Consider the following 27313-nt stretch of genomic DNA (forward strand, 5'->3'; position numbering starts at 1 on the left):
TGCAGACTTGTTGAGTTGTTGAATAAGGAGGAGAGCAAACAACTTTTACGACTCATGATGTACGGACCATAGTTCCTTGTAAAACTCGTGGAGGGTGGTGAATAGTCAATCTTCGGGACATCTTCTACGGATTAGAGTTATAGTCCATAGACCGAGGTACAATTCATCCTGGCCAGTCGTGGTCAGAGTCCTCGACCTTCAATTCTCTGAAAGTCATCTACGAGCATCCCTACACGACTCCTAATATGTCGTCGTAGTCTGGGAGTTCACCTTTTCAAAATACTTCCTTCCACGATTGTTGATCTAAGACTCATANTAATTCCACATTGCATTTGGTGGATAGTATGGAAAGAAAGAAATAGTAGAAACTTTGAGGATAGGTCCAATTCCGTTTAGAAGGTTAGATGGGATTGCACTGTATCCTTTTATTTTTGGTGTAAATAGAAAGGTTTAGAGGAAACATTAACAAATTGTAGAATTATTAGGATCCTTGTAAGTATTTTTTTTCTCTTTTTTTGTTCCCCTCTGTTTGCAGGTCACCAGCATATCCTTAATGCTGAAGAATACAACATTACCATTTTTTCTTTTAAAAAAATCTTGCTTGGGATTGCCCACGCTATGCCTCTAAAATTAATGAAAATCTTCCATAGTTGATATGTGATACAATGTAGGAACAAGTGATTTATTGTCTCAACTTCCTTTTCACATAAGAAACATCTTGAGCATAGTGACATCTTCCTCTTAATCAAATTCTCATGATTCGGAACAACTTTTTAGTTAGAAACCAAGTAAAACATGCAACCTTATACGGATCATGGTCTCTTAGATCTATTTCCAAGGCCAAAATGTATTCATTGGTTCTATCCGATTCAACAACTTATACCCATAGCTGACTTTATAAAGTCCTTTAGGGTGTTCATTCCACCACAAACAATCTACTCCTTATTGCTTCCCTTGAAAGTTCTCTAGCTGTTTGAATAGTTCAACTGCTCTTAGGATCTCCCAATCATTCATCCCTCTTCTGAATCATATATCTCATCCTTGTTGAGTCCACATCTCAACTACTGTATTGTGTCAATCTTGGGTACGGTCAAAAAGATCCGGGAACAATTCTTGAAATGACCTTGTCCCTATCCATTTATCTCTTCTAGAACCTGGTCCTGACTCCATTGTGCTCTCTGATCATCGAGTGTTTTGTAAGAAAAGGCCAGAAGACCCTGATGGATCTCCACAAGTTGACCCCATATGCAGTGGTGACCTCCTTGGATACCCAACAATCTTCTTCCCCATACTTGCTTTTTATGACACTACCCCATCGGGTCTGAGGCTCTTGTGCATATCTCCATAACCATTTGATCTTAAAATCTTTGCACTGGTGTTTCAATTTTCAGATGCCAAGCCACTTTGTTTCTTACTCCTAATAATGTCCTTCCATTTGACTAGGTAGAAAACTTTTTTTTCCTTGTTTCCTGGCCATAAGGAGGACCTTTTGATCTTGTCTAGTCTCTGAACAACACTTGACGGAAATGGGAATAGTGATAGCATGTAAGTTGGTAGTGCATCTAAAATTGCATTTACTAGTGTTTATAGACATTTAATCCTAAACAAAACAAATCTAGGAAAAGTACGATTTAACAACTTTTACGACTCATGATGTACGGACCATAGTTCCTTGTAAAACTCGTGGAAGGTGGTGAATAGTCAATCTTCGGGACATCTTCTACGCATTAGAGTTACAGTCCATAGACCGAGGTACAATTCATCCTGGCCAGTCGTGGTCAGAGTCCTCGACCTTCAATTCTCTGAAAGTCATCTACGAGCATCCCTACACGACTCCTAATATGTCGTCGTAGTCTGGGAGTTCACCTTTTCAAAATACTTCCTTCCACGATTGTTGATCTAAGACTCGTACAACAGTGTACGACTCGTACTCCCTATACTGAAGTTTAATATCTCATCGACGAATCCATTTATGGCTTGTGGAAAGGACCACGGCTCGTAGTAAGGCTCGTAGATGGTCAGAATGCACCTGCCAACATTGTCTTATTTCTAGGCTGCCAAAATCTATTTTCCTGCAATTCAAAAATAAAACACAATCAAATCTACTAACAAATGCTTAAAAAACTCAAAATCTCAAAGTATAAAGTATTATAAGTACCGTAAATCCACGGTACATCAATGTGAACAAAAACCATGAAAGACCAAGGTTCAAATCACACTAGAGATGGGAAATGCTGAGGTGATGTTTTTCCCTTCGCTAGTCTTTGTCAGATAGGAGGTACCCAATGGAATAGTTGAAGTGTGCACAAAATATCCTGGACCACTTCTATTGAATAAAGAAGGATAATTGTACTATTGTTGTTTCTTTGAATTTCCACAGCCAATTGTTCTCTTTATTTTGATGATAGTCACTGGACGTGTTAAAATTTGTGAATTTATGTTGAAAAGTTATTTTGGACTTTTCAGGGTTCCCCATTACCAACACTGCTTGATGATGATATGGCATCCTTAATTGATTTTGCAGTTGGCAATGGATCAACAATTCTTGTGGAAGAAGAGTGTTAGAAGTCGTTTGGTAGAGAGTATTAGAAGGAATAATTTATAAATTATGTATGAGTATTATTTAGTATTATTTTTGGTAGAAATTTTGGGTCTATGTATAATTAATTCATGGATTAGTTATATACTCTACATGGTATTATATGATGTATAACTTATATCTTTTATTTGGTGGTATAAGTAATACATACGTTTTAGTACAATGAGATTAAAATTTATGTAAAAATAAAAATATCCCTCAAATTATTTTAATCATTTTGTTTATTTTCTTGATTTTATGTTTTATATTTGTACTAGTAAACTTATTTAAATTTAGAGAGTTGTTTGTTGCTAAATAAATCCAATACAAATATATTTAGAAAATCATTTGCTAAATATATATATGGTTTTCTAATTATTTGTATTTTGAACAATTTATAAAATTACATACGTTTTATAATTACAACTTGCAATTTTAATGTGTAAATGTAGATGATTAGTTTGATTTTATTGTTTACCGTCTTTTCGGTTTTAAAAGTAGATGGTCTATCTTTTTTAAATTAAAATGGACGTTTTGTAAGTGATCAATTTATTAAGATGACAATTATTTACCCTCAAATAATTCAAGTGAAAAAACATGGCAATAAAAGTGTTCTCCTCCTAGATAGTTAGAAGGCCATAAATAAAATAATATTGTCTTGCACTTATCTACCTTGATCCAATTATATAATAATTCAAGGGTATAATTGGAAATAAGTTTTTTTATAGAGTTTAATTCAAACACAAGATGAGATGTGAAGCAATGAATCAAATTCTTGATAAAAAACAAACCATGCATTACTAATTCTTCCGTTACTAATTTCTGTGTTATTTATCTTTGTACCAAATGGCCTCTTTATGTTATAAGAAATTTTGCAAGTTTTGAGTGCATCTTCGTCACTCAATATACATTCTTGAAATCACTTCGAAATTTGAGAATGTCCTTTTTAACGCTTTTATTCTAAATTTGTGCTCCAAAAATGTTTCATGAGTGAACTGTCTCCCTTCTTCCATTTACATCTCTCTCAAAGGTAATTGTACCAATTGCAGGATGTTTGGTTGGTCTTTTAGCTAATACATGCAGATGATGCTTTTGTGACACTACAATATACCATGACTAATTGTCAGAATTTGGAATAATTTTTTTAATAACGAAAAGAATAACAAAAAGACTCAAGTGAATCAAAGTGCAAGCTTCTTTCAAATGCGGTGCACATCTTACCAATAATTCTGGATAATTACAATAATTTTTTATTTTCAATTTAGTAATAATAACAAAGATAACTCAACTTAATAACTAAAACAAAATTTCAGGCGTTGAATGAGAAATAACAAAACGATACTCAAAACAAATTCCTTGATCATTGGCAAGATATGTGCAAGATTAAGGGGCAATGTGAGTATTATCCTTCGGCTTTAAGTATATGTTGTCTAGGGCAATGTGATTATGTCAAAACAGGCAATTGAGATGGACTGTGGGATGACGTTCAATAAAAAATATGTGAGTGTCAAGAAATTGTCATAGACTGACAATGATAACTTATTTGTCACAGCCAAAACAGGCAATTAAGATTTTGCTCACGTTTGTGCGATTCATTCTTTTTCAAGAAAAGTATTTCACTCATAATAAAGCGATTTGTACACGACCAATTTACTTATTTTTATTATTATTAGTATTATTATTTATAAAAGTCTTTCGTTATTTTATTGCTAGACAATAAGCATTTTTATTTATTTATGTAGTTGAGTGATTTGCCCTATCTATTCATGATTAGTTTCATTTATTCACTTTACTCAAAAATTCATTCATTCTTCTTACTCAAAAATGCATTCATTCACCTTATTAGATAATTCAATGTCATTCATTCTTCTAAAAAAAAAATCAATATTTAGATTGTTGTATTTTAATTTGGTTCATTCAAAACAAAATAGATGATACTAAAGTGAGTAAATTTATAATGGGACGATAATATTGTGCATGAAGGTGGTTCCATAAGATACAATCGACGTCTTGTTGTAGTCCAAACATTTTTCTTATCTCTTCAATATGAGCGTTTGCAACGCTTATTAAGGAACAAGATGTGTGTGTATATATATATATATATAAATAAAATTACCTAATACATAATTATTTTATCATATTTTCTAAAATTTTCTACCATTTGAAAAAACTACAAAAATTTATGCTCTTTCCTATTCTCGTGTACATCACTTTTTATGCGATATATCAATCAGATATATCAGTTTACGTGATGTATCAAGACGTTGAGTGATGTATTCGAAATCGAAATACAATGTATCAGAACGTTGAGGGATGTAACCAGAACTGAAATGCGATGTATCGAAACGTTTTCGGATGTATCCGAATTCCATCAAATTTAAGAATTTTTTGTAATTTGAAAAAATATAGGGATATGATGTAATTATCTCTTAACACTATGAGATTTGTGTAAAATTTTCCTAAGATATTTACTAGACAATATCCAACTTACTTTACATCCAATGAACTTCTAATGTATGATAAAACATGTATTCGGAATGATGATTCCTTATCTTTATTTATTCGCAGTGTTGAAATTTCCGTTGATCAAATTAAAGGATGCTTGAAAAATTGAGCGTTGTTCTATTGTTCAAGAATCTACTGATAATGAGTTTGATCTTCGTGATACTACATATTCAAATTTATATATTGATATTTCAAGGAATGCAATCTCAGAACAAATTGTGGCAGAAATTGAAAGACAATCACAATATGAAGCTTTGGATTGGAGTGTGCTTGATTACAATATGTGGAAGCCTAGCAATGCTCTCATGCACTTGAATAGTTTGAACTCGAGTGATAGACAATGTCCATTTCCATCGAAGTCAACTGATGGATAAATAAAGTGATAATTTATTTATAATTAAAATTAAACTAATCTTATATGCGATATATTTATATTTTATATTTTATAGGTGTAATGAATCAATGTACAAAAATTGTGAACAATAATGATACAAGTGATGAACTAGTTGGACGGCTGGATAATGATGAAGCTTCGAACATGTATGAATCAACAGACAATGATGGAACGTCTGATGGTTATAATGATGTCAATCAAGATAGTGCACCCCTTAGTATTCAAAATGTTTATTATCATTCTACTACGATTTCATACTTATATCACACTAAAAATAGTACATAAAATTTTATTTGCACAAGAAACGTTGGTTCTATCTGAACTGCACTCGAAAATCCCAACAATTCTGAATTTATCTAGCCAAATTAGGCTGTTGCAATCTTTATTGTATTTTTTTTAAAAAAATTGTTATATAGCTTAATGCAGTTTTATATATGTAACTAGTTATGCTATTTATAAATAAGAAGCAAATGAAATCTGCTGTAAGAGTATAATTTTACAAAAGCAAAAAGGAATTTCTTTGTGATCAATCTAAGAGTATGAATTGGAGGGTTATTTGCAATTGTTATTAGTTGAGATGTAAGAGGATGATTCACTTTAGAGATGTTTTAAGTGGTATGTGGAAGACAGAAAAAATAATTAAGCCACATACTTTTCTGACGAATAACTACAAGGAGAATTTTGAACAGTAACATGATTGTCACTTCATTGATATCATATATTATGTAAAATTGTGATATAAATATTAATATGATCTGTGAAATCATTAAATGAAAACATCATTTCACTCCTAGTTATAAAAAATCACAATCAGATTGGAGAAAGCATTTCAAATGGTTTATGGCGATTTTGAATGTTCATTTGGGGCATTACCTTGATACATGGTTGCACTACAATTGTTCAATCCAAACACTATAATTTAGTGGGAGCACCATTCTACAACAATTCAAGGAGAGCAAATCTTTGATTTTTTAAACCAAGCATTGATGGTGTCAAAAGTTGCAGGCCTGTCATTTCAATTGACGACACACATCTTTATGATTTGTATGATATGAAACTATGAATTGTGGTTGATATTGATTCTAATGAAAATATTTTTCCGCTTGCATATGCTTTAGTGGCACATGCGAGTTTTGAGTCTTCATCATGGTTTTTCAAGTTATTGTTGGGACATGTTGTTTGTGAGCGACAAGAAATTGGTCTCATTTCTGAACATCATTAAGAAATTTGGCAATGTGTTCAATCTTATTCTACCCAACACATACCACATATTTTATGTTCAACACTTAAAAGTGGTAATGTCCATTATTGGAGGTGTTAATGCCAATCATATTACATTATCGAAGGTGGTAATGCCTATTATCCAAGGTGATAATGTTTATATTACATTATCGAAAGTGGTAATGTTCATTATCGAAGGTGATAATGTTCATCATATTACATTATTGAAAGTGATAATGTCCATTATCGAAGGTGGTATTGCCAATCATATTACATTATCAAATGTGGTATTGTCCATTATCAAAGGTGGTAATGTCAAACATATTACATTATTGAAGGTGGTAATGTTCATTACCGGAGATGGTAATTTCAATCATATAACATTATCAAAGGTGGTAATGTCCATTACCAGAGATGATAATGCCAATAATATTACAGTATCGAAGGTGGTAATGTCCATTACCGGAGATGATAATGTCAATCATATTACAGTATTGAAAGTGGTAATTTCCATTATCATAGGTGATAATGTTCATTATATTACATTATCGAAAGTGATAGTGTTCACCATATTACATGTCCGGAGGTGGTAATATCATTTCCCGAGGTAGTAATGTCAATCATATTACATTATCAAATGTGGTAGTATTCATCAATGATCATATTATATTACCGGAGGTGGTAATGCCTATTGTCAAGAGGGCCATTTCATGTTGATCTCATCGAAGAGAACCATCAGCATTTTTCAGCGCTGAAGACGTTTGAAGGGTATACATAAGAGTTCCTAGTAATAGATCTTCATTCGTCCTACTGATGGAATGCATTTATATCCTACCGATGTATCAATATCATTTATCCTACTGACGAATCAACTTATTTCTACCGATGGATATGTAACAGCCCGTATTATGCATATGTTTATTCTATTCTTGTGATACTTGACATAGCCTTATAGTATAGGTGAGGGACCATGTTTATTATATGATTAGCATTGGTTTAAACTAGCTCGGAAGGTGATGTGATGCCTTGCACGTTGCAGCATGTGTACTGCAAGTTATAAGTCCAACGAAAGTATTTAAACTCGAGACGGGAAGGTGGTAATTGAGCTTAAAGTTGAAAGTTAAGTGCTAAGTTAAATAAAAAGATATTAATAATTAGAAAATGGAATAAAATAGGTGAGCTGCTTGCTTGACTTAACTAAGCTAGTACGTGACAAATAGGTGCATCACCTACTTTGACTTATTGACCAGTCCAAAGAACCAAGTAGGTGCATCACCTACTTGAGCTATATGGATCTAGTTAAAAAGGCCAAGGTTTATGGATCAGATTTGGGCCTATGCAAATGGACTCACTTGAGGCCCGAACTATGTTAAATAAAACAAAATGAAATTAAAGCCCAACAGCCAAATCTGCCAAGGCCCAATATATTTAAGCCCAAGTGAAAGCTAGTAGGTGCATCACCTAGTTTGACCTTTTGAGTTGCTTGATATACATAAGCAGGTGCATCACCTACTTGACCAATTAGTAGTTGAAAATGAAGATTTCTAGTGGATATTCTTAAAGGTAAAGAAAGCTCAATATAAAAATATATTGGCTGCTATTCTCACTCATTTTAACACACATTATTGAGGATTAGCTCCAGCTCTTTCTCTCTCTTTTCTCTTAAGGATTAAACAACAGCCTTAAAGTTCTTCTAGGGTTCTTGAAGAAACCCTCATCTCTGCAAGACAAGTTAAGTGAAAACACTTATGGATTTAGCTTAATTCTCCCATGGATGATTAGGAAAACATGTTATTCATGCTCAAGTATAGGTATAAAGGCATAATATTTCCAGAAGCTACTGCTCACTTCCTTGGTTATTAAGATACTTTTCTCTTCTTCTTTGGTTTAAGTGTGAAGGGATGTTGAAGTTCTAGAGGAATTCAAGTTATAAGGAGAAGTTGCAGAAGTTGAGGTAATGTGACTTCTCCATTTTCTTCTTCCTTATGTATGAGTTTGAGTGAGGAATTATGGGTGTGCTGTCATAAAGAATTCAAGGGGGTGGTAAGTTCAATAATTGGTTGTATGATAAAGAATACTTGAGGTTGTTTTATGTGTATTGTTGTTGGTGCAGTTTGGGTAATCTTGGAAAAGGATATATAATGTATGTATTGGGCAGAGACGGAGGGTGTGGTGATACACATTGTTTTAAGGGCTATATGGGCTCATTATCCGTCAAAGTTAGCTACTATTTTACGAGGCTCACGGTGTGATAACTGCTAATTTAAATTTATCATGACTTATATTGTAGATTAAAACTTGAAAGGGGAGGCTGAATCGTGATAGTTGTATTGATCAGAAGATAAGGTATGTAAGGCTATTCAATTCAATATTCTTCGGCATAAAATCTGATACTTGAGATCAATATCAATAAGTGAATTTCCTAAGTTCTATTCCTAGTAAAGGAAACATAGTGGTAGCGTATGATCTCCAAATAGCTAACAATATTTTCCCTCTCTCCTTAGTGTATAGAATTACTTCATTATATGTTTAGTACTATATACTTGAGTAATTATCCTCATATGTGTTGGTATAGAAATGGTATTTGCAAAAGCAAGTTTGGTGAATCCTCCTCTTAGTCAGTTGAAGTCAATTGTGTCATTTAAGCTCACAAGTAATGCATTGATGTTACATAGCTCCTTATGTCATTGTTACTGCCTTGAAGTATTATTTTCATGTCTTCTACTACTGGTCCGTAGTCCAAATATCAAAAATGATTATGACCACCAAAACAACAATCTCAAAGATTAAAGAATCTAAGTAAAGAAATCTGTATAATTAAGGGTGGAAGCTCAGGGGCGAAAGCCTAGCATGGGCCGATCCCAATTGGTATAGAAGGGTGGCAGCTTAGGGGTGTAAGCCTAGCATGGGCTGATCCTAATTTGTGTAATTATGAGGACCGTATCCCAGGGGTTAAAATGCCGAGCATGGGTCATCCTCTTCTACCACTGATCAACTGGTCATTCGTATCACATGCCTTATAAAGATCATAACACACAGAAAGGTAAAGACAAGAATGTAACATACATGATCCCACAAGAGTTAACAAAGGTGGTCTTTTGTTCTGATTTATGCACACATATATTGATACTTGGTTTCATTCGAACTCTTATATTATATATGTTATTACCTTACATATTTAGTACATTTTCTCGTACTGACGTCCCTCGCGGGGGATGCTGCAGGCACAAGTACTTCAGCTAGTATACCTTCTCGGTAGGAGCACACGTCACTCAACTACTTTTGGTGAGCTCCAGATTGATTCGGAGCTTTACTGAGTCTTTGCATTTTGGGTATTGTATCGTAGTTAAGAGTAAGGCGGGGTCTGTCCCGACCTACTTTAAGATTTTCTATCTTTTAGAGACTTTGTAGACTTATGTTTATGGTTCATACGTCTTAACAAGTTGTGGCCTCAACGGCCAAGTCTTGTGTATAAGTTTTGGGTCTACTTATGTTGGTTCGTATCGCTGCATACTATGTGAACTTATCACAAGATTGTCATAGTTATATGCATAGTAAGCACAGGTTACATGTTGGTTCTCTCGGGCATAGAGGGCATCGGGTGCATGTCCGTCTTAATGGGATTTGGGACGTGACAGGATAAATATCATCCTATTGATGGATCCTCATTCGTCCTAACGATGAATTCTCATGTGTCCTATCAATTAACATGCATTTAAAAGATTTCAAAATATACTTATACTAGGTAAATTACCTGTGCTTCGCATGGGATTGAACTATTTTATTAAGCTTACATATGATCATTCGGTAATATTCGTATTTTCGATACATACAGTACATTGTCATGAACATTTTATCGTAAAGCAAAACATTTCTCCGAAATCTTAAACTGCTTTATTTTTTTAAAATTTTCATTTTTGTTATACAAAAAATTATGAGTCATAGAGAGATTTTAAGTATAAGAAAGAAGTCTAAGAAAATGTCCATGGAAATAGTTGGTCAGAAATAATGAAATTTTCTAAATTCCAAGAATTTATAAAGAACAACATCAGACGTTAAAGAAGAGATAAAAAAGCCTCGAACAACAACACTCCAAAGTAAAGTGGAACATCGTGTCCATACAAGAACATAATTAACTTAATTCAAATAGAGGACCTTCGGCTCCTTTCTTATAAACCTCCACCAATCTCTTTTTTATTATAGTATGTCGTATCATGTATATGTTAAAAATGACTGTAAAATTATTAGTATAATAAATATTTTTCCTCATTGTCTCAGAATAGTCATTAGTTTTGCTTAGGTTTCATATCACCGGCCCCAACTTATTTGAATTTGAACCATAGTTATTGTTATGGTTATAGTATGCAGTTACACAGAATTAATGCAATTATCAACCAAGCAGTAGGTGTCATCTGAATGGAATTGTTCACAACTGTATACTCTAAATCAAAATTTTGACACATAACATATTAAAATCTCACAACATAATTTTGTGAGCACTTGAACTCACAAATATCCATAAATAATAATAAAGACGGCCTTCTTTCCTAGCAATCAAGAAGAAAAAGACATGTTGGTTAACATATTTTTCAAAAAGATAGTCGGTCGGGATGTATCCAAGTTTACAGTTCACAAATTTAATTGAATGAGTTAAAAAAAAGTCACCAAAATAGCAAAAAGAAATTGCAATAGATACATGAATCACTATGTCTTATAGTAAAAGATTAAGCTTCATGAAATAGGAGGAAGAAAACTTTGAGAGAATGAAACACACTTCATAAGAAGCTTAATTAATGTATTTGAATTCGACTCCCCTATAGCAAAAAAAAAAACCTACAAATAATAGTGGAAGAAATAAAAGTTTGTTTACTAAAGAAACAAATGTAATGAATTCAACCATTTTAGCAACGTTATGAGTTGTGGACGTAGAGGTTTAATAGTAGTAATGTGGCATTGCAATTAAAATTAATTTTCTTTGTTCATATGAAGAAACCTATAGAAAGGGACAAAAGAGAAGATCAATTTTCAATAATCCTTGGTGAAATTTTTAACCAAGTTAAAAAAGGTCACCAAAATAGCAAAGAGAAATTGCTATAGTTACATGAATCACTATGACTTATAGTAAAGTTTAAGCTTCATGAACTAGGAGGAAGAAAACTTTGAGGAATGAAATAAACTTCATAAGAAACTTAATTAATGTAGTTGAATTCGACTACCCTATAGCCGAAAAAAACCTACAAATAATAGTGGAAGGAAATACCTCTATTTATAGACAACAAAGGGTAGTGTGAACAAATGCTTATTGTTCCTTATCAAAAAGATTACAACCCTTCGAAAAGGTCACAACCTTTCATAAAAGTCGCAATTTTCCATAAATGTCACAACTCTTCATAAAAGTCAAAACTCTTCATAAAAGTCACAATTTTTCATAAAAGTCACAACTTTTCATAAACGTCACAATTTTTCATAAAAGTCACAGCTTTTCATGAAAGGGGAGGACTAGTTTTGGAAATAAATAAATTAAAAGGGAATTCTGGCTTGTGGTGGCGCCACGTAGGAGGGCCTAGGGTTCTCTTTATATATATGATAGTTAAGGAAACAAAAAGACACAAGAAAGAAAAAATAAGAAAAAAAAAAGTTGATTTCATCATTTAAGAGAAACAAGAAAAATAATATAGTTAAATTAAAATAAAAATAAAAGTGTAAGTGATTTAAAAAGAAGAGAAAGGTCGCATAAAGGTGATTGAGTTAACATTGAAAGATTCTAAGATTTTTGAATTTCATGTAACACTTCATAAAACAACTATTGAAAAACAGATAATCAGCAAAAAAATCTTACTGCAACATTGTAAAATTCTACATTTTCACTAATAATAAAGATGCATAAAATTTATTCTTCTGAGTTTTTTTTTAAAAAATCTTCCAGTCTTACTTTTCATCTTTATTTTTTGAATCTTTCGAATCTTCCTCATTTTGATAATCACTTTTCATACCACATCATGTTGATTTTTGTGGCTTAAATGTTCTCAGCAGAAGATTTTCTCTAACAAAAATTGAATGTGTGAAGCTTCTACATTAAACCTTGGATTATGGGACATGGTTACTTATAAAACAATATAATATAATTAAAATAAGTATGCACAAAAAATTATTATTAAATTTCAATAAAACTAGTATACTTACATCTTAAAAATTCAACATCTCACCAAATGGAGAACTATGTATAGGAAATTCTTGCATACCATGTTGAATATAAAATGAATGATTAGGATGAGATCCATTGGATTAGGAAAAATCAGATATCACAACATGTGGAGTTACAAAACCAATTATTTCCTAACTCAACAAATTATAATTAGTTGTGGAGGACCCTATTCACCCAAATTTCATCTCTCAAAAAAGTATAAAGCGGTCATTGTTCAAATAAAGAACCTAACGAAGGTTAGGTTCGATCCCACGAGAAATAATGTTCAGACTCAGTTCAATTGTTATTATTCACGCTCTTAGTCGTATTATTTCCGAAAAAGACATTTTTAACATGTTTTAACTCAATATAAGATGGAATTAGGGTTTTAGTATTCCTATGCCCATGAATCCTTAACTCAGGAGTACCTTAGAGTTGTAACCTTGTCTAGCGTGTATCATGAAAGATCGGTAAGTTAGTTATCACCTAAGTGGATGGCTGCCTATGTAGATGAATTTCACAACACAACTTAGTCAGTGTATGTGTGTATGCTCTACTAACACTTACCTTTGATCCCAAATTAGCTATCCCTAGGTAAGTTCAATTTATTAGATGAAGGTTGATAGCCTTAAATATTCGTTGTATAATCCATTTCCCATTCATTACTCCCTTGGTCAGAAAGTAGGAATAAGGCTAGTTCTAACATAGGCCTCCATTAAAAAGTAATCAAATCAAAGAGAAAAATAATACATGCATACACAACATTCAAGAATTACTATTTATTAGGTCTACGTCGTTAATTTCTCATGGTTCTCACAACCCTGATTTTGGATTTAGCTACTCATAATTATTTGAACACAATTCATAATAATTTGGTTAATAGAAATCATGAACTTACAATATGAATGTTGCTAAGCCGGAATCTTGAATTGAATTGCGAAGTAAAAAATCAAAGAGCAATGTGCAATTAAAATTCAAGAGTTCAAGAATTAATGCAGAAGTAGATCACTTGTAACACCTCAGATCTCAAATGAAGAAAATCCTAGGTTTCAGAAAAACTGGTGTCAGTACAATCAGAACCACCCACAGACCATACGTGGGGTTCCGTCGTTAAGGTCCAAATTTTGATGATCTCTGATCCCATCCACGGTTGATCAGTACAGTTCGTGGTTGGACCTACGGACCGTAGGTGAAGGTCAGCAACCAATTGGAGGAAAATAGATGTTGCGTCAACTTTAAACGGTCATATCTTCACAAAATCAATTAGGTGGCCCATGACCTATCAAATTAAAGATAATTGAATCCTCTTTCCAACACCGCTGAGTTTGCTAAAATTCAAGTGGAGTAAAAAGCTATGCTCATTTTAGTGAAGTCCTGTCGAGCAAAGCATGAACGACGACCCCTAACGACGGTTGGTAGTTCGAACAACGGCTTGTCAGTCCTGTAGTAGATGGCACTCATCAGTTTTAAGTTAGGGTCATTTTGTTCCTTTACCATATGCATTAGACACTTAAACTATGTCGTTTGATGTCTATACTACGTCGTTTTACTCAGTCTAAGCCTAATAACCTAGTTAGACATACCCAAAACCCTCATTCTCTAAAATTCATCCAAATTAGAACGAAAAGAAGAGAAAGAGGTGTCAGTTTCTTTAAAGAACAAGCAACAATGTTCTTCAAGTTTCAGCCTCGAAATTCAAAGGATTTCTCCGTAGCTTTCGTCACCAGGTATGTGGGATTTCACTAGTGGATTCCTTTCATCCACCAGGTCCCTAGAATTTAGTCAGTTTCTTGATTCTACATAGCTTGGTTAGAGTTAGGGTTCGTAAAATCTTGGGAATTTATTAAGATTTCAGCTGTTATATAATCCGTAGTCTAAATAACATGTTTTCTTGGAAACATTGCTTAATTCTTTGTATAAAACTCACAACCCTAGTTTGTATAAATTGTAACACCCCTCAAAATGAAGTAGGATAAAGTAGAGCCTCACACAGTTTTTATGCATTAATAACTTGTTAAAATAATGAAGAATAGCCTTTTTAGTCAGCTTAAAGAGTTTGGAAGTCAAACGTCAAGGGACGACCCAGACGTTCGGAAACTAGTCTTTTACGTGTTGGTGTATTCTAGTATGTTGTTCATATTTTTATGTGTTGTTTGGAGTCTAAAATCAGTGGAGGTGACCCTAGTGTCTTAATAAATGTTTTTAGGGTCAAAACGTTCAGATATGACGCCCCGAGGGCCACCCTAGGGGTCCCCGAGGAGGACCCTAACCTTGGCCAAGCAAGCTGCCAAGCAAGCTGCCAAGGCAGCTTGAAGTTGTGCTTGGAGGGAGCATGTCCGCGCCGCGGACTAGCTCCACCAAGGGCCAAATGTTTGGTCTGCGTCGCGGACGTGTCGTGGACTCTTCTGTCTCGAAATTTAATTTTCAGGAACTTGTGGGAACACCTCCACGTTGCAGATTTGTTGCCCGATGAAATCTGCGAAAATAAAATTCAAGTTAAACTTGTTTAAAAAGGTCCAACTGAGTGAGGCGTAGTTTGGGTAATATGTGGGTTATTGTTTTAAGTGTTTTTAAGCATTTTAAAGGTATTTAAACTTGTATATTGTATTTTAGAATTCATTCTTCCTAATCAAACCCCTTCTCTCCCCAAAAGTTCTATCTAGAACTCCATTGGAGGCTAGGTCAAGTTAAAGCTAGGGTTGAAGGTTTCAAGTGTTTTCTTCTCAAATTTCATGGGATTCATGAAGGTTAAGGTATGAGGATTCTTTATCCTTGATTCCTCTTCCATTCAAGTAGCCAAATCAAGGTGTTTTCAAAGTTCTCCCAAAAACCCTAATTTCAATTCTAGCATGGGTTCTTGCATGAAAACCTTTTAAATGATATTTAATATTGTTATTAATGATTATTGATGGTTTTAAGAAAGAAATCTTCATGAACCCATGTCTTCTCAAATTCTCTAAATTTGGTCTAAAGTCGGTCTATTGATTTTGAGTAATTGATGAAGAATTTTTGAGTGGTTTGATGTGGGCTGTTCTTATATGATCTTAGCTATGTTGAATTTTGGGAAATTGTTATTGAATTGTATAATGTGAGGTAGTAGCCTTGAATGGTCATAAATTGGGACTTAGCCTTTATGTTGGTTTTTGGATATTGTTTAGCTTAGCTTGTATAGTTGAATGCTGTTATTATCATTGTTATTGTATTGTTAATTGTTGGAATATGAGGATGATGAAGATAGCCATGGAAAGAGGGTAAGTTGACCTAACTTGATGAATATTGTATAAGTGGCATGTAATTGAGTATTGTGCCTTATGGCCTTGGAAAGGTGGTAAGATGGCTTGATCTCTTAATATTTCTATAATTGCTTCTAAGGTTGGATCCACCTTTGGTGGAAGTGTTGCTTGTTGCTTTTGAATTATGATTGTGGCCATGAAGGGCATTATATGAGTATTGTTGTATTATTGTGTTCATATATATAAATGAAGCTATATGTAAATTTCTATATGAAGCTATATGTAAAGTTTTATGTGAAGCTATATGTGAAGATATGATATGAATGAGTTTATGTGATCTTGAGATGATCCTATGTAAAGTGGATAGCATTGTGATTTAAAGTATGAGTTCTCATGATGTATATATGTGATGATGTTGGATTATGAAGTGTCCTCAAATGATAATGTTGTGACTTGATTAGTAGACTAAAGTATCTCTTTTTGTTACTTAAAGTCTTGAATGCATGAATGTATGAAGTGGGCTAGAACTTACAAATGGTGCCCTTTCTATAAATACTAAAAGAGGAATTCTAGGCCAAACTTGAATCGGCAGAACTAAGAAACGGTGCCCTTTCATAAGTCTAGCTTTCCTAAGTAAATGTATAACCTTGAAGGATGGGCCTTAGGGCGATGTTCCCTTCTTGAGTGAAATGATAGATTTAGAGATGGATGGAGCTGGAACGGCATGAGAATCCTTATCTAAAAATGTTAAATGAGCTATCCTTATGAACCTTGATTGACTATGACTAAGAAATGGGGCCTTTCTTGGGAAGAGGTACTCTGAGTTGGTTGAACTACAAAAGGAACCCTCTCTAGTACATATGTGATTGAATATTCTATGGGAAACAAGGCTAGCACCGAGTGGATGTGGTTAGGAAGGTGGCCTAGTTGAGTATGAGATTAGGCACAATGAACTTCCTTGGGCATCCCCCAAACCATGTGCCTACATGGGTTGCTTACTAGTTCTACCCTTGGCAAGTAGAACAACCTCCACGGAGTAGGATAGACTCCGGATTCCATGCCTAGCTAGTATGGTCTATGTCGGTTATGCCTATTCCCATCATGTGGGATGTGCACTATAGTTATTGGATAGGTTCTATAACGTGTAGGTAGTAGTATGGGATGTTATCTACACATGTCACGAGTAGGCTTTGAAGATACTAAAGTGAGTTCCCTAAGTCTAATGACTATTATGTGAAAGTCTCCTTATGTGCTTGAAGGTCTCCTAAGTGGTTTCTTAAAGAATGTTGGTCTATTGATGTTATGTTGTAAAGGAAATGTCCTTATCTAAGGTAATATTGAGGAACACTTAAGTGTGCTTGAAGAGGTTGTATGGGCGGTCACTTCTTGTCTCACTCAAGCGTGTCTTAAGGTTATATTAGGTAGAGGTCCTATGGTAATGAAATGGCATGTGTTCTTCTAAAGTTAAGCATGGGTTGGATATGGATATGTTCAGTATGTGTATAGTTGGCTATGGTCTTATATGCGAATGTTGACTTGTATTATATCTCTTATACTTGTGAAGTGAAGGTTTTATCAAAAATGATATGAAAGCATATATTCCTTGTAAATGTCTGTTGAAGCATGTTTTTGCATGGTCTCCATACTTAGTACTTAATTGTGCTAACCCCTTTCTTTCCCTTTTTGACTAAAGTGAAGGGATTGAGAGATGGTGACATGTCATGGCTACTTGATAGGTTTCTAAGTGTTGACGATGAAGACTTGTTGAGTCCTCATGGATTCGAGGACAACACCCTACATGTTCCTTTTGATGTATTTCTAGTATTGTGTTTAAGTCTTGTATGGGCTTAGTCCCATTGTTGTATTCAAGTATTAGATGGTTTTGAGACATCATGTATAAAGTCTAGAAAGTCTTCCGCTTGCTATTTTTAATGAAATGTCTTCTTTGTAAGGAAAGTTTTTAAATTCTTAGTGACTTTTATGATATATGCGATGAATGAATGCTAAGGCTTGTATGAGACCTCCGAGAGGTCGAATACGCATGTAACGGCTAAGGGGGTGCTCTCAGGTCGTTACATAAATTCTCTTAGTTCATGATTATACTTGCTAGGTCAGTTAAACAGATAATCATGCTTCAGATTTCGAATGTCACATTCTCAGTATATAAATGTTGCAACCTCAGTTAGCATGTAAGTATTTTGAGCTATTCAGTATTTCAGTTACATTTTAGTCACATACATATTCAGTTGGCAGTAGACTTAACACCGAGTTGGACTAGGGTTCAACGTACCCTCAAAGTCCCAGAACTATGTGCCTGCGTAGGATTATAAGTCCCCTCTATTGGGCATCAATATTAGTGATCACGCCACAGTCATGTCTTTATACCCCTGTCAAGGTATATTGGGTCCTCTCGATGGGGCGTATACATCGGACTCCACGTTTAGCTCACATGGTTTATGTCGATTAATAGTAGCTCCCACAGTTAGACTCTTAGTGCATTGAACAGGTTTACCGTAGTTGCTTTAGTATACATTTCAACATGTTATCTTCATGATTAAGTACTTGGTCATTGCATTCAGTTCAGTTTTTAGTTATACTTCAGTATCTATATTCTTGCTCAATTTATGTCATTGCTCTCTTATGCTTTTTTCAACTTATATATATTTGTTCAGCTTAGTATCTATATCCTGCTTGCTCAGTACTTGGAATGTACTGACGCAAAAAAAAAAAAAACTTATGTATAACCACTCTTAAAAGCCGAGTCACTGTATCTTGATATTTCATCATACTATATAATATAATATATAGCTTATTTTCTAAGCCCAACTAACTTTGAACTCCCTATTAGTCCCTCAACATTTTCTTATTTCAACTTCCACCCCTCCAACTTTTCCCATCATACACTATAGTAGCTAAAAGTATATACACGAATGTACCCCTCTGTTTCCCCAAAATGAAGGGGTAGTCTAGTAGTTTTTTTTGGTTGAGGTTGAACCTTAACCTTTTTCGAATAAGGGATTGTATTGATTCTTGAGGAGAGAGGAATGTGCTCCCCGCCCCATGATGTGAGGCCAAAATATATATTTTTAATTATTATTTATCTCATATTTATTATTTATATTTGTCCTTTTTGAGCGTGAATTTTATGGATTGTGCTAAATAATATATTTTATTTGTAGGAGTAAATTGGTGTAAAAATGAAGAAGTTTGAAGCTAAAATAAATTAAAGGTGGAAGTTTGAAGAAGGAAATCAAGCAAATAAATTAATGGATTAAATTGAATAAAATAATATATTCATGCATATAATGCAAATGGCAGCTGAAATTGAAGAAAACAAATTGAATTAAAATAGATTAAAAAGAAAAATAAAATAAAATGTACAGAATGTCAAAACAAAAAATATAAATAAAAAAAAAAGAAACAAAACGTAAAAAAAAAAAGATTTAAAAATATTTTTTAAAAAAAAAAGAAGAAGAAGAGGAACAGAATGTTAAAAATTAAAAGAAAAATAAAGGGAAACGTGCTGAAAAAAATAAGGAAAAAAGAAAAAGGAAGTAACAGATTATTTAAAAGCATTAAAAAAAATGAAAACAAAAGAAAAAGCGTGTATCTAAAAGAAAAGAATTTTTTTTTTTTAAATAACATTTGTCCCAATTTCTTTAGAACTCGTTTTTCCTAAAGAAATAATAATCCTAAACATAAAATTTTATTCCCTATTTAAATTTAAAAAAATACAATCCTAAAATAACTTGAACTCTAAAAATCTATTTCCCACACAAATTCTAAGTCCTAGCAACTAGATACATATATATACTCTACCCATAATAACATTAAAAAAAAAAAAATACAAATACACGATAAAAAAAAAAGGAAAAAGAAAACACGAGAGTTTCAAGTTTCAAATTCATAAAGGTTCATTTCTTAACTTTATTCTATTTTGTCTTGAGTAAATTTATGTGTTTATACATAATTTTATTAATGGACACACACTAATAAAAATAAGACAATTTAATATAGGTTTTAAAATAAATCAAAGAATGAGACTAAATAAATTTATTATTATTATTATTATTATTTAGATAATAATATAATATAATATTCAAAAATTAAGTCAAGCCATATAAAAGTCAATGAAGCGACCATGCTAGAACCACAGGGCTCAAGGGGTGCTTAATATCTTCCTCTCGGTCAACATAATTTCTTACCCAAATTTCTAGTTCGCAGACCAATAAAATAAAGAGTCAAAATTTCCTTTTGATAAGGGAATTAAATAAGACATGGAACACCAAAACTCGATTTCAAGTGGCGACTCTGAATAATAAATAATCCCTTTTCAAAATGTCACTTTAATAGGAAAAACTCTTTTTTCTTTCAAAAACATTCAATTTGAGGAAAAAATAGGGGTGTGACACTGTTTCTTTAAACGCTTTATATAAACTGCATCTTTATTGTTGTTTTTATATTTTATTGAGTTGAGTATCCATGAGTTGAGCAGAGATGAGGTGAGTATGTTTCATTCTTTCCAAGTTCAGGCTTTTATGTTATGTTCAGTGTTCACCTTACATGCTCGTACATTCAATGTACTAAAGCCATTTGGCATGCATCGTTTCATGATGCAGATACAGGCGATCAGGATCATCAATAGGTGCTTCGTTGATACCAATTGTAATCCCAGAGTTGTTTGGTGAGCCTCCTTGCTTCTGGAGGATCCCCCATTTCTTTTTAAGTTTTGTTAGGATGATCGGGGCTCTTGTCTCGACATCCCTCATAGTATTAGAGGCTTCATAGACACTTGAGTTGCCTTCTTTTGGCCAAATAAATGTTCTTATACATTTCTGAATTTATTATTTTGAGATATTTGAGTTAAAGCTTTACTTTTGAGTTCATCTAATATTGAGTAAGTCTTCTGCTGAGAGTTGAGCCAGGCCAAGGGTTCGCTTGGGTCCAACAATGGTTCTTGAGAGCCGGCCACGTCCAGGGTGTAGGCTCGGGGGGTGACACTTTTCTTTAACTTTTCTAACCTTTTTGCTTCTTTTCGCAATGTAATGTCCTTTCCTTGTTCTTAAGCCTTCATGGCTGCACATAAACAATTTAACATCAGTTATGAACACAAAATAGGCATTGAGGACACTAATTCATTAAATAACAAGACCTAAATGAGTCAAAAATCCTGACTCATCAACACCCCCAACTTAAACTGTTGCTTGTCCTCAAGTAAAACATGAGATCAATCAGGTCAACAGGGATGTCTACAAGCAGTTCTCCTTGAGACTAGGCATGAAAGTGCACACAAGGTTCAATCGAAACATACAATGTTTAATTGTGCACTCAAAGTTTCAACTTATGACTAGCCATCATCAATTAGACTTTATGTGTAACACCTTGCAACTTTACTCTTAGAATCTGAACAGTTCGTCTTAAGTATATGAGCTTGAACCGGGTGATGTACTACTTGCTCATGTGTTTTAAGGTCCGTTACCAAGTGTATAAAGGGTATCGTAAGTGATTTATGGTCATAAGGGACCTATAACACTAAGTCAAGTCCAAAGCCTTTCTATCAACTAAGTTTTTCGCGTTAGTTGACGCTAGAGTCAACTTCAAATGACCATATCTTTCAGTATATAAAGAACTAGGTGAACCACAACCTATCAAATTAAATACCTATGAGTCTTCTTTCCAACACCACCAAGTTTGAATTTGGAGTAAAAAGTTATGCCTCTTTTATGGGACAATGTCTTGCCACGCGTCGGCCGCACGGCCGAGGCAATTTCCGCGTGAGTGCGCACCGAGGTAGTAGCTAATGTGTTCCTGCACAGTTGGTTGCGCACCTGAGGCATTTTTTGTGCGGGTGCGTGGGTGCATGAGGCTTTAATGATCCTTCAAAACGTGATTCACCTCCGTAGTTCATAAAATTACCCTAGAAAGAAAAGTTTTCAAGAAACTAACTTCCTTCAAGGTTCATACATCATCCAAGGTAAGATTTAACCACAAAACTTCTTAACTTCTTCATCCACGAATTAATGACTCCTACCCATGAAATTCATTGATTTTTCAAGAAAGCTCCTCAAGAACTCATCTCCAAGGTTCAAGAAAGGTTTTGTAGGTATTCTTCTTCCAAGATCACTCTTTTCTTCGGCAATTGGAGCAATTAAGGTATGTAAGACTTCAATGAGGAATTCCTTTCATCCTTATATCCAAGATTTATCAATGTTCATGAACTAAATTCCATAATTAGGGTTATCAAACCCACTTTTGAGTTCATCCATAATCTTGACCCGAATTTCACTATTTCTTTAAATTTATTATTCAAGATTAAAGATTCTTGACCTATGTACTTCCTTTTTATACTTAGTAAGGTTTTACATTGTTATTCTCGTGAGTTGTTGACATGACATTGTTATGATTTCATGAAGCTTATATTTCAAAGCATGATTTTAGAGTCTTTATGCTATTATGAAAATTAATTACAAATATTTATGAACTATGGAAATTAGAAAACTTTCTCATGATTTAAGTTATATACATGACTTTGAAAGATATCTTTAAGAAAGATTTGAGCTTTTACTCACAGATTTGAGCTTGATCTCACCCTTTATTCAGATGGATAGATAGTTTATCAAACTATGAGCATATTATACAAGTATATTATTTTGGGAGTAGTATTAAGCACTGATATGGGTAAGAGTTCAGAAAATTCAAATCCCATAAACTACGTAGACAGCGTAGATAGGATCATACCGTAAGACGGGCGACTCCTCACCTACCTTAGGAAGGCTTTTTAGTAGATCTATCAGTACAGTTGTGATCTATACTCTGGCAAGGTATAGAGTGGCTCTGGCAACGTGGGTAAAATATTGTATCATCACGAGGATCATAGTGATGGTTGTCGGTTAGAGAAACTCCCCAGTAAAGTAAAGAGTATATGTATATATATATATATATTCCCGGACCAATGTAAGAATATATGGGACTCGGGGCCTGGTAAACTGCTCAAATCTATGGAACCGGAGAGTATCTCACACATTAGGATACCTTCCCTCTAGGACCTCTGTGGACAACAGCTTCTCCTTGAGAATCGTCCTCAATCCATCAGCCTTTAGCTTTTTGAGTAGCCGAGTAGGGGGACCCTGAACTGGTGGCACTGGAACCACCGTCTGTATCGGAGTTGGCAGTGCATCAGCAGCAGGAGGGTAGCCTTTGGGATCCTAGACGGATTTTGGCGAACTCGAGCACGTATCTCAGCCCGCCTGACCTAGAGTGGTTGGTCATCCTTGGGTTCTGAGAATAAGGGCAGAGAGACTGAGCAGACTCCCCTTCACTACCGGAGTTGTGCTCCGGTCTGTCTGATACATGCGCTTTACCCTTTCCTTTGCCTCCTATATATATATATTCCAGTTTAGTTTAGAATTTTCTATTACTGCATTATATTTGTGAAGTTTAAATGATTTTATCTCATATTTATGCTTTACTTCAGTTGAATTATATTTCAGCCTTTTAGTTCAGTTACTGTTTCACTCAGCCTTATTACATACTCTTACATTCAATGTACTGATATCATTCGACATACATCGTCTTATAATGAAGATAAAGGTGTTCAGAATCATCAACATGCGCATCATTGATATCACCCAACTTCTTGCCAGCTTTTGGTGAGGCCTTCTTGCTTTCGGAGGACTCCAGTAATTTATTTGCTTTAATTTTATTTAAGGTTGTCGTGGGTATGTCCGGTCGCCTATCTCAGACAGTAGAGGCTTCATAGATAGACAATGTTAGAGGGTCTCTTGATATTTATCTTCAGATATTTTGTTAAACTATTACCGTTTACATTCGGTATTCTTAGACAGTTTAGACAATATTTTGACTTAAATGTTTCCCTTTTAGTTATTTAAAACTAAAAATGCTTGAGTAAGTCTTCGGCTAAGTAGTCAGTCAGGCCAAGGGTTCGCTTGGGGATCACCATTGATTCTCGAGTGCCGACCACTTCCAGGAGGTAGGCTCGGGGAGTGAAATCATGCTCACAAATGCTTACTTCAAATGCAAATTTATGCCCAACAAAAATTATTTGAATGCCCGCACATCAAGAATGATTTCATGCTCCCACAAAGCCAATCAAGGACTAAAATTAAGGAATCGATATAAACTCTCACACTCCTAATGAGAAAAACATGCATGATTTACCCATAGGCTTGCCCGTATTTTCCAACCAATACAACACTTGGCTTATGAAAGATCACAAAGGTCTTTCAAAGCTTTTAATTGGGTTAAGGGTAAGATATGATCATTTCGGTTTAATGACTCTACCTTCATGAAACATGACTCAAATTTCACTTAGTTTCCTTTTCTATCATTCTTTTCATATTCACAACTCATCCTTGGCTTATTCATAGAACATAAAATTATTATTATTTTGGTATAGCTCATCGGATACCCCTTTTATTTCCACAACAATGCACAATGGTTACAAATTATTCATTTCTTTTCTTTCACTTTTTTTATATGGAGGGGTCCCATCTTTTTCATCACAAATTTCCAAGGATGAACTTCATGAACTTCTTGCTCAGTTTCTTTCCTCATTCTTACTACACCCCAACTTAGGATTTTGGTCTAAGTTGGTTGTTCAAACAAACCAATGCTCCACGAAGGTTATAGGTGGGAAGGATACGATGATTTTGACAATCGGTTTAAACATTTGTATTCATGTTTCATCCAAAGAAAAGGTTAGGCTCAAATGGTGCCAAGATAGATTCACACACTCACAAGGTGGTCACACAAAGGTATAGCAATTAGGTTCACTCTCAACATTCATGCCAAAGTCCATTTCTTTCATTCACCAATGCTAATAAATTGGACCAATGGGGCATTTTCTAGGTGTCCTCGTGCATATTTTTCAAGTAAACCTCATAACAAATGGCATCCAAACACAATCATTGATCATAGCTCTACAAGTTAAGCTCACGTTCAACGGTCATTGCAAGATTTATATTTGATATTCAACTAGTCACAATGAGATGCTAAGAGTTCACACATGACTTATTCAACTCAAATCACCTCATTGGACTCACTCACACAAACATATCGTTTATCAAGAGCATTATTCAAGTCATCGATATTGACCGCAATCGACACTTAATTATACAAGAGAACATTAACCAACATTCACTTTTAAGTAATTACGCCAATGAATCATAACCAAAACATCAGTAAACTACTAAAACAAACCCAAATGAAAATAAGAAAATATCTAAAAATAACAAAAATACAACCGAAAGGGTAGGTAGTTGAGTAACTTCACCCCCACCAAAAAGAAACAAGCAGTGTCCTTAATGCTAAAAAAAATTAAAATAAAATGGAGGGAGTGTAAGGATCCCCATTTCAGGCTAAGCCTGAGGAGAACTCCAGCTCACTGGTGTGGCCTCAACCTGGGCATCAGTGCCCTGCTCAACTCCGACTCCAGAAGGTTGTGCAGTAACCTTCTCTGTGGGCTTAGACCCACTAGAACCAATCATGAAAGTGTCGCGAAGTGATTCCTTTGTGGCCACCTATAGTATATCACCATCTAGATCCTCCAAATCCTCGAACACATCAATCTCACAATCAACCAAGTCCTCCTCATCAATATCGAGAGTGTGGAATTCCCATCCTCATCAGTTGTAGCAGCATCTCCGGTCACAGTAGCTGGAGAGATCTCAGATTCAACTGTCTCCACCTGCCCAATCTTTTGAACAGGAGGCAACTTAGAATTAGGGTCCTCGGGGACATCTACACCACCCCCAAAGCATCGATATGTCGGTGGACTTCAATTCATCCACATCCCAATACTAACCATCAATATTAGCCTTCAAGGTTGTCAAATTAGTAGGGTTGTGGTCCATCGTCTCACATACCTCAACCCGAGCGGTGAGGGCATCCAAATCTAGTCCATGGGTAGTGATCAACTCACGGTATTCCTTCAACTCTTCCCAAATGGGAGCAAGTGTAGCAGCAATAGCACGATCAATCATAGAAGGGACAACGGCCTCAACCTGAGAAGATCTTACATCGGCTGAATGGGCAAGGTTACCTATTTGGTAAATCATAGCCTAAGTCAAAAGGGGATGGGAGGTGGGAGCAAGAGAAGTAGAGGTCGAAGGGGTAGGTATACATGATGGCTCGATGGCGGGGGTGGGAGGTGTAGGACTAGCCTCCATAGACTCCACATTAACTATCAGAGAAGTGTCCACCAGAGTTTTCTTTTTTTTATTTGCCTCATCTCTCAAGTAATCCACTTCAATCCGACGAATATAATAAGACGAGCATGGAGTGACTTCAATATTCATCTTTAACACAAAGGGCACACCTGCTCGGTGACCTAAGGTACTGATCAATACCAGAAATGGCAATAAGGTTTGATTTTGTTTGGCCCTCAGAGCCATCTCCTGTGCACTAATTGTGCCCAGATTCAGCTTCTCCCGATCGATGATGCACCCTAGCAGCACAACCTTTGGATTCCTAATAATGGACTCACTCTGTTATGGCACCAACGTGTTACTGATGAACCCGAACCAGTATCGTGTTGAGATGTTGAGGTCTTTTTTTCAATAATAGCCCCCACCTTGATCCATGGGGGTGTTGCATCACTCAACAATGGGGCTAGCCACCTCTTCAAATCATTAAACATCTGATTTTTGATTTTTTTGGCCAAAGAGTGTCAAGTTTGTACTGTGCAATCCAAATCATTATTGATGTATAGTTTACTACACTTCACCTTCTTGCCCCCCACCTCTACAGAATTAATAAGGGCCATAGAATTAGTCTTTTTCCCTGTTGGAATCAGCTTGGCGTAACTTTTGTATAACTCTCGAACCCACGTAGGAACATATGGGCTTCGAGGTTTTGTGAATGACTGGAACTTGTGAAACCGCAACGTCTCCCAAACATTCGAATATCTATCCACTACTCCATTCGTGGACAACCTCTTCTCCTAAAGTATGGTACACAAACCAACGACCTTTAAAAGATTTATTGATCAAGGAGAGTTAGCCGAAATTAAGGGTACCTTTGGTGCTTGTGGTAGCGCCTGTGTGTAACACCCCGGATTTAGAAAAGGAAAAGTACTCACCTTATAGTTAACTAGGCAATCCGCCGAGCTGACTTGGTGATCCGCTAAGTGGGATCTCCTTGCCTTTTGGCTTGATCCCTGATTGCTAGAATTCTGTAAA

The 27313-nt window shown here is 34.9% G+C and overlaps 1 protein-coding gene across 4 annotated transcripts in view; it reads left to right on the forward strand.

Annotated features, from left to right (window-relative positions):
* The window catches only part of LOC125844769 (tubulin-folding cofactor E), a 375181-nt gene that overhangs the window by 37545 nt on the left and 310323 nt on the right, over window positions 1-27313 (forward strand). For 3 of the 4 annotated variants that reach the window (XM_049524105.1, XM_049524104.1, XM_049524103.1), the window contains exon 15: window positions 2467-2582. In XM_049524105.1, the coding sequence (XP_049380062.1) occupies window positions 2467-2565 (99 nt within the window). In that variant the 3' untranslated portion in view covers window positions 2566-2582. Of the gene's footprint in view, window positions 1-2466; window positions 2763-27313 lie in introns of those variants that run through there. The other variant, XM_049524102.1, reaches the window with a different exon arrangement.

The sequence above is a fragment of the Solanum stenotomum genome, chromosome 11 (assembly GCF_019186545.1).
Source record: "Solanum stenotomum isolate F172 chromosome 11, ASM1918654v1, whole genome shotgun sequence".
Classification (NCBI taxonomy): domain Eukaryota; kingdom Viridiplantae; phylum Streptophyta; class Magnoliopsida; order Solanales; family Solanaceae; genus Solanum; species Solanum stenotomum.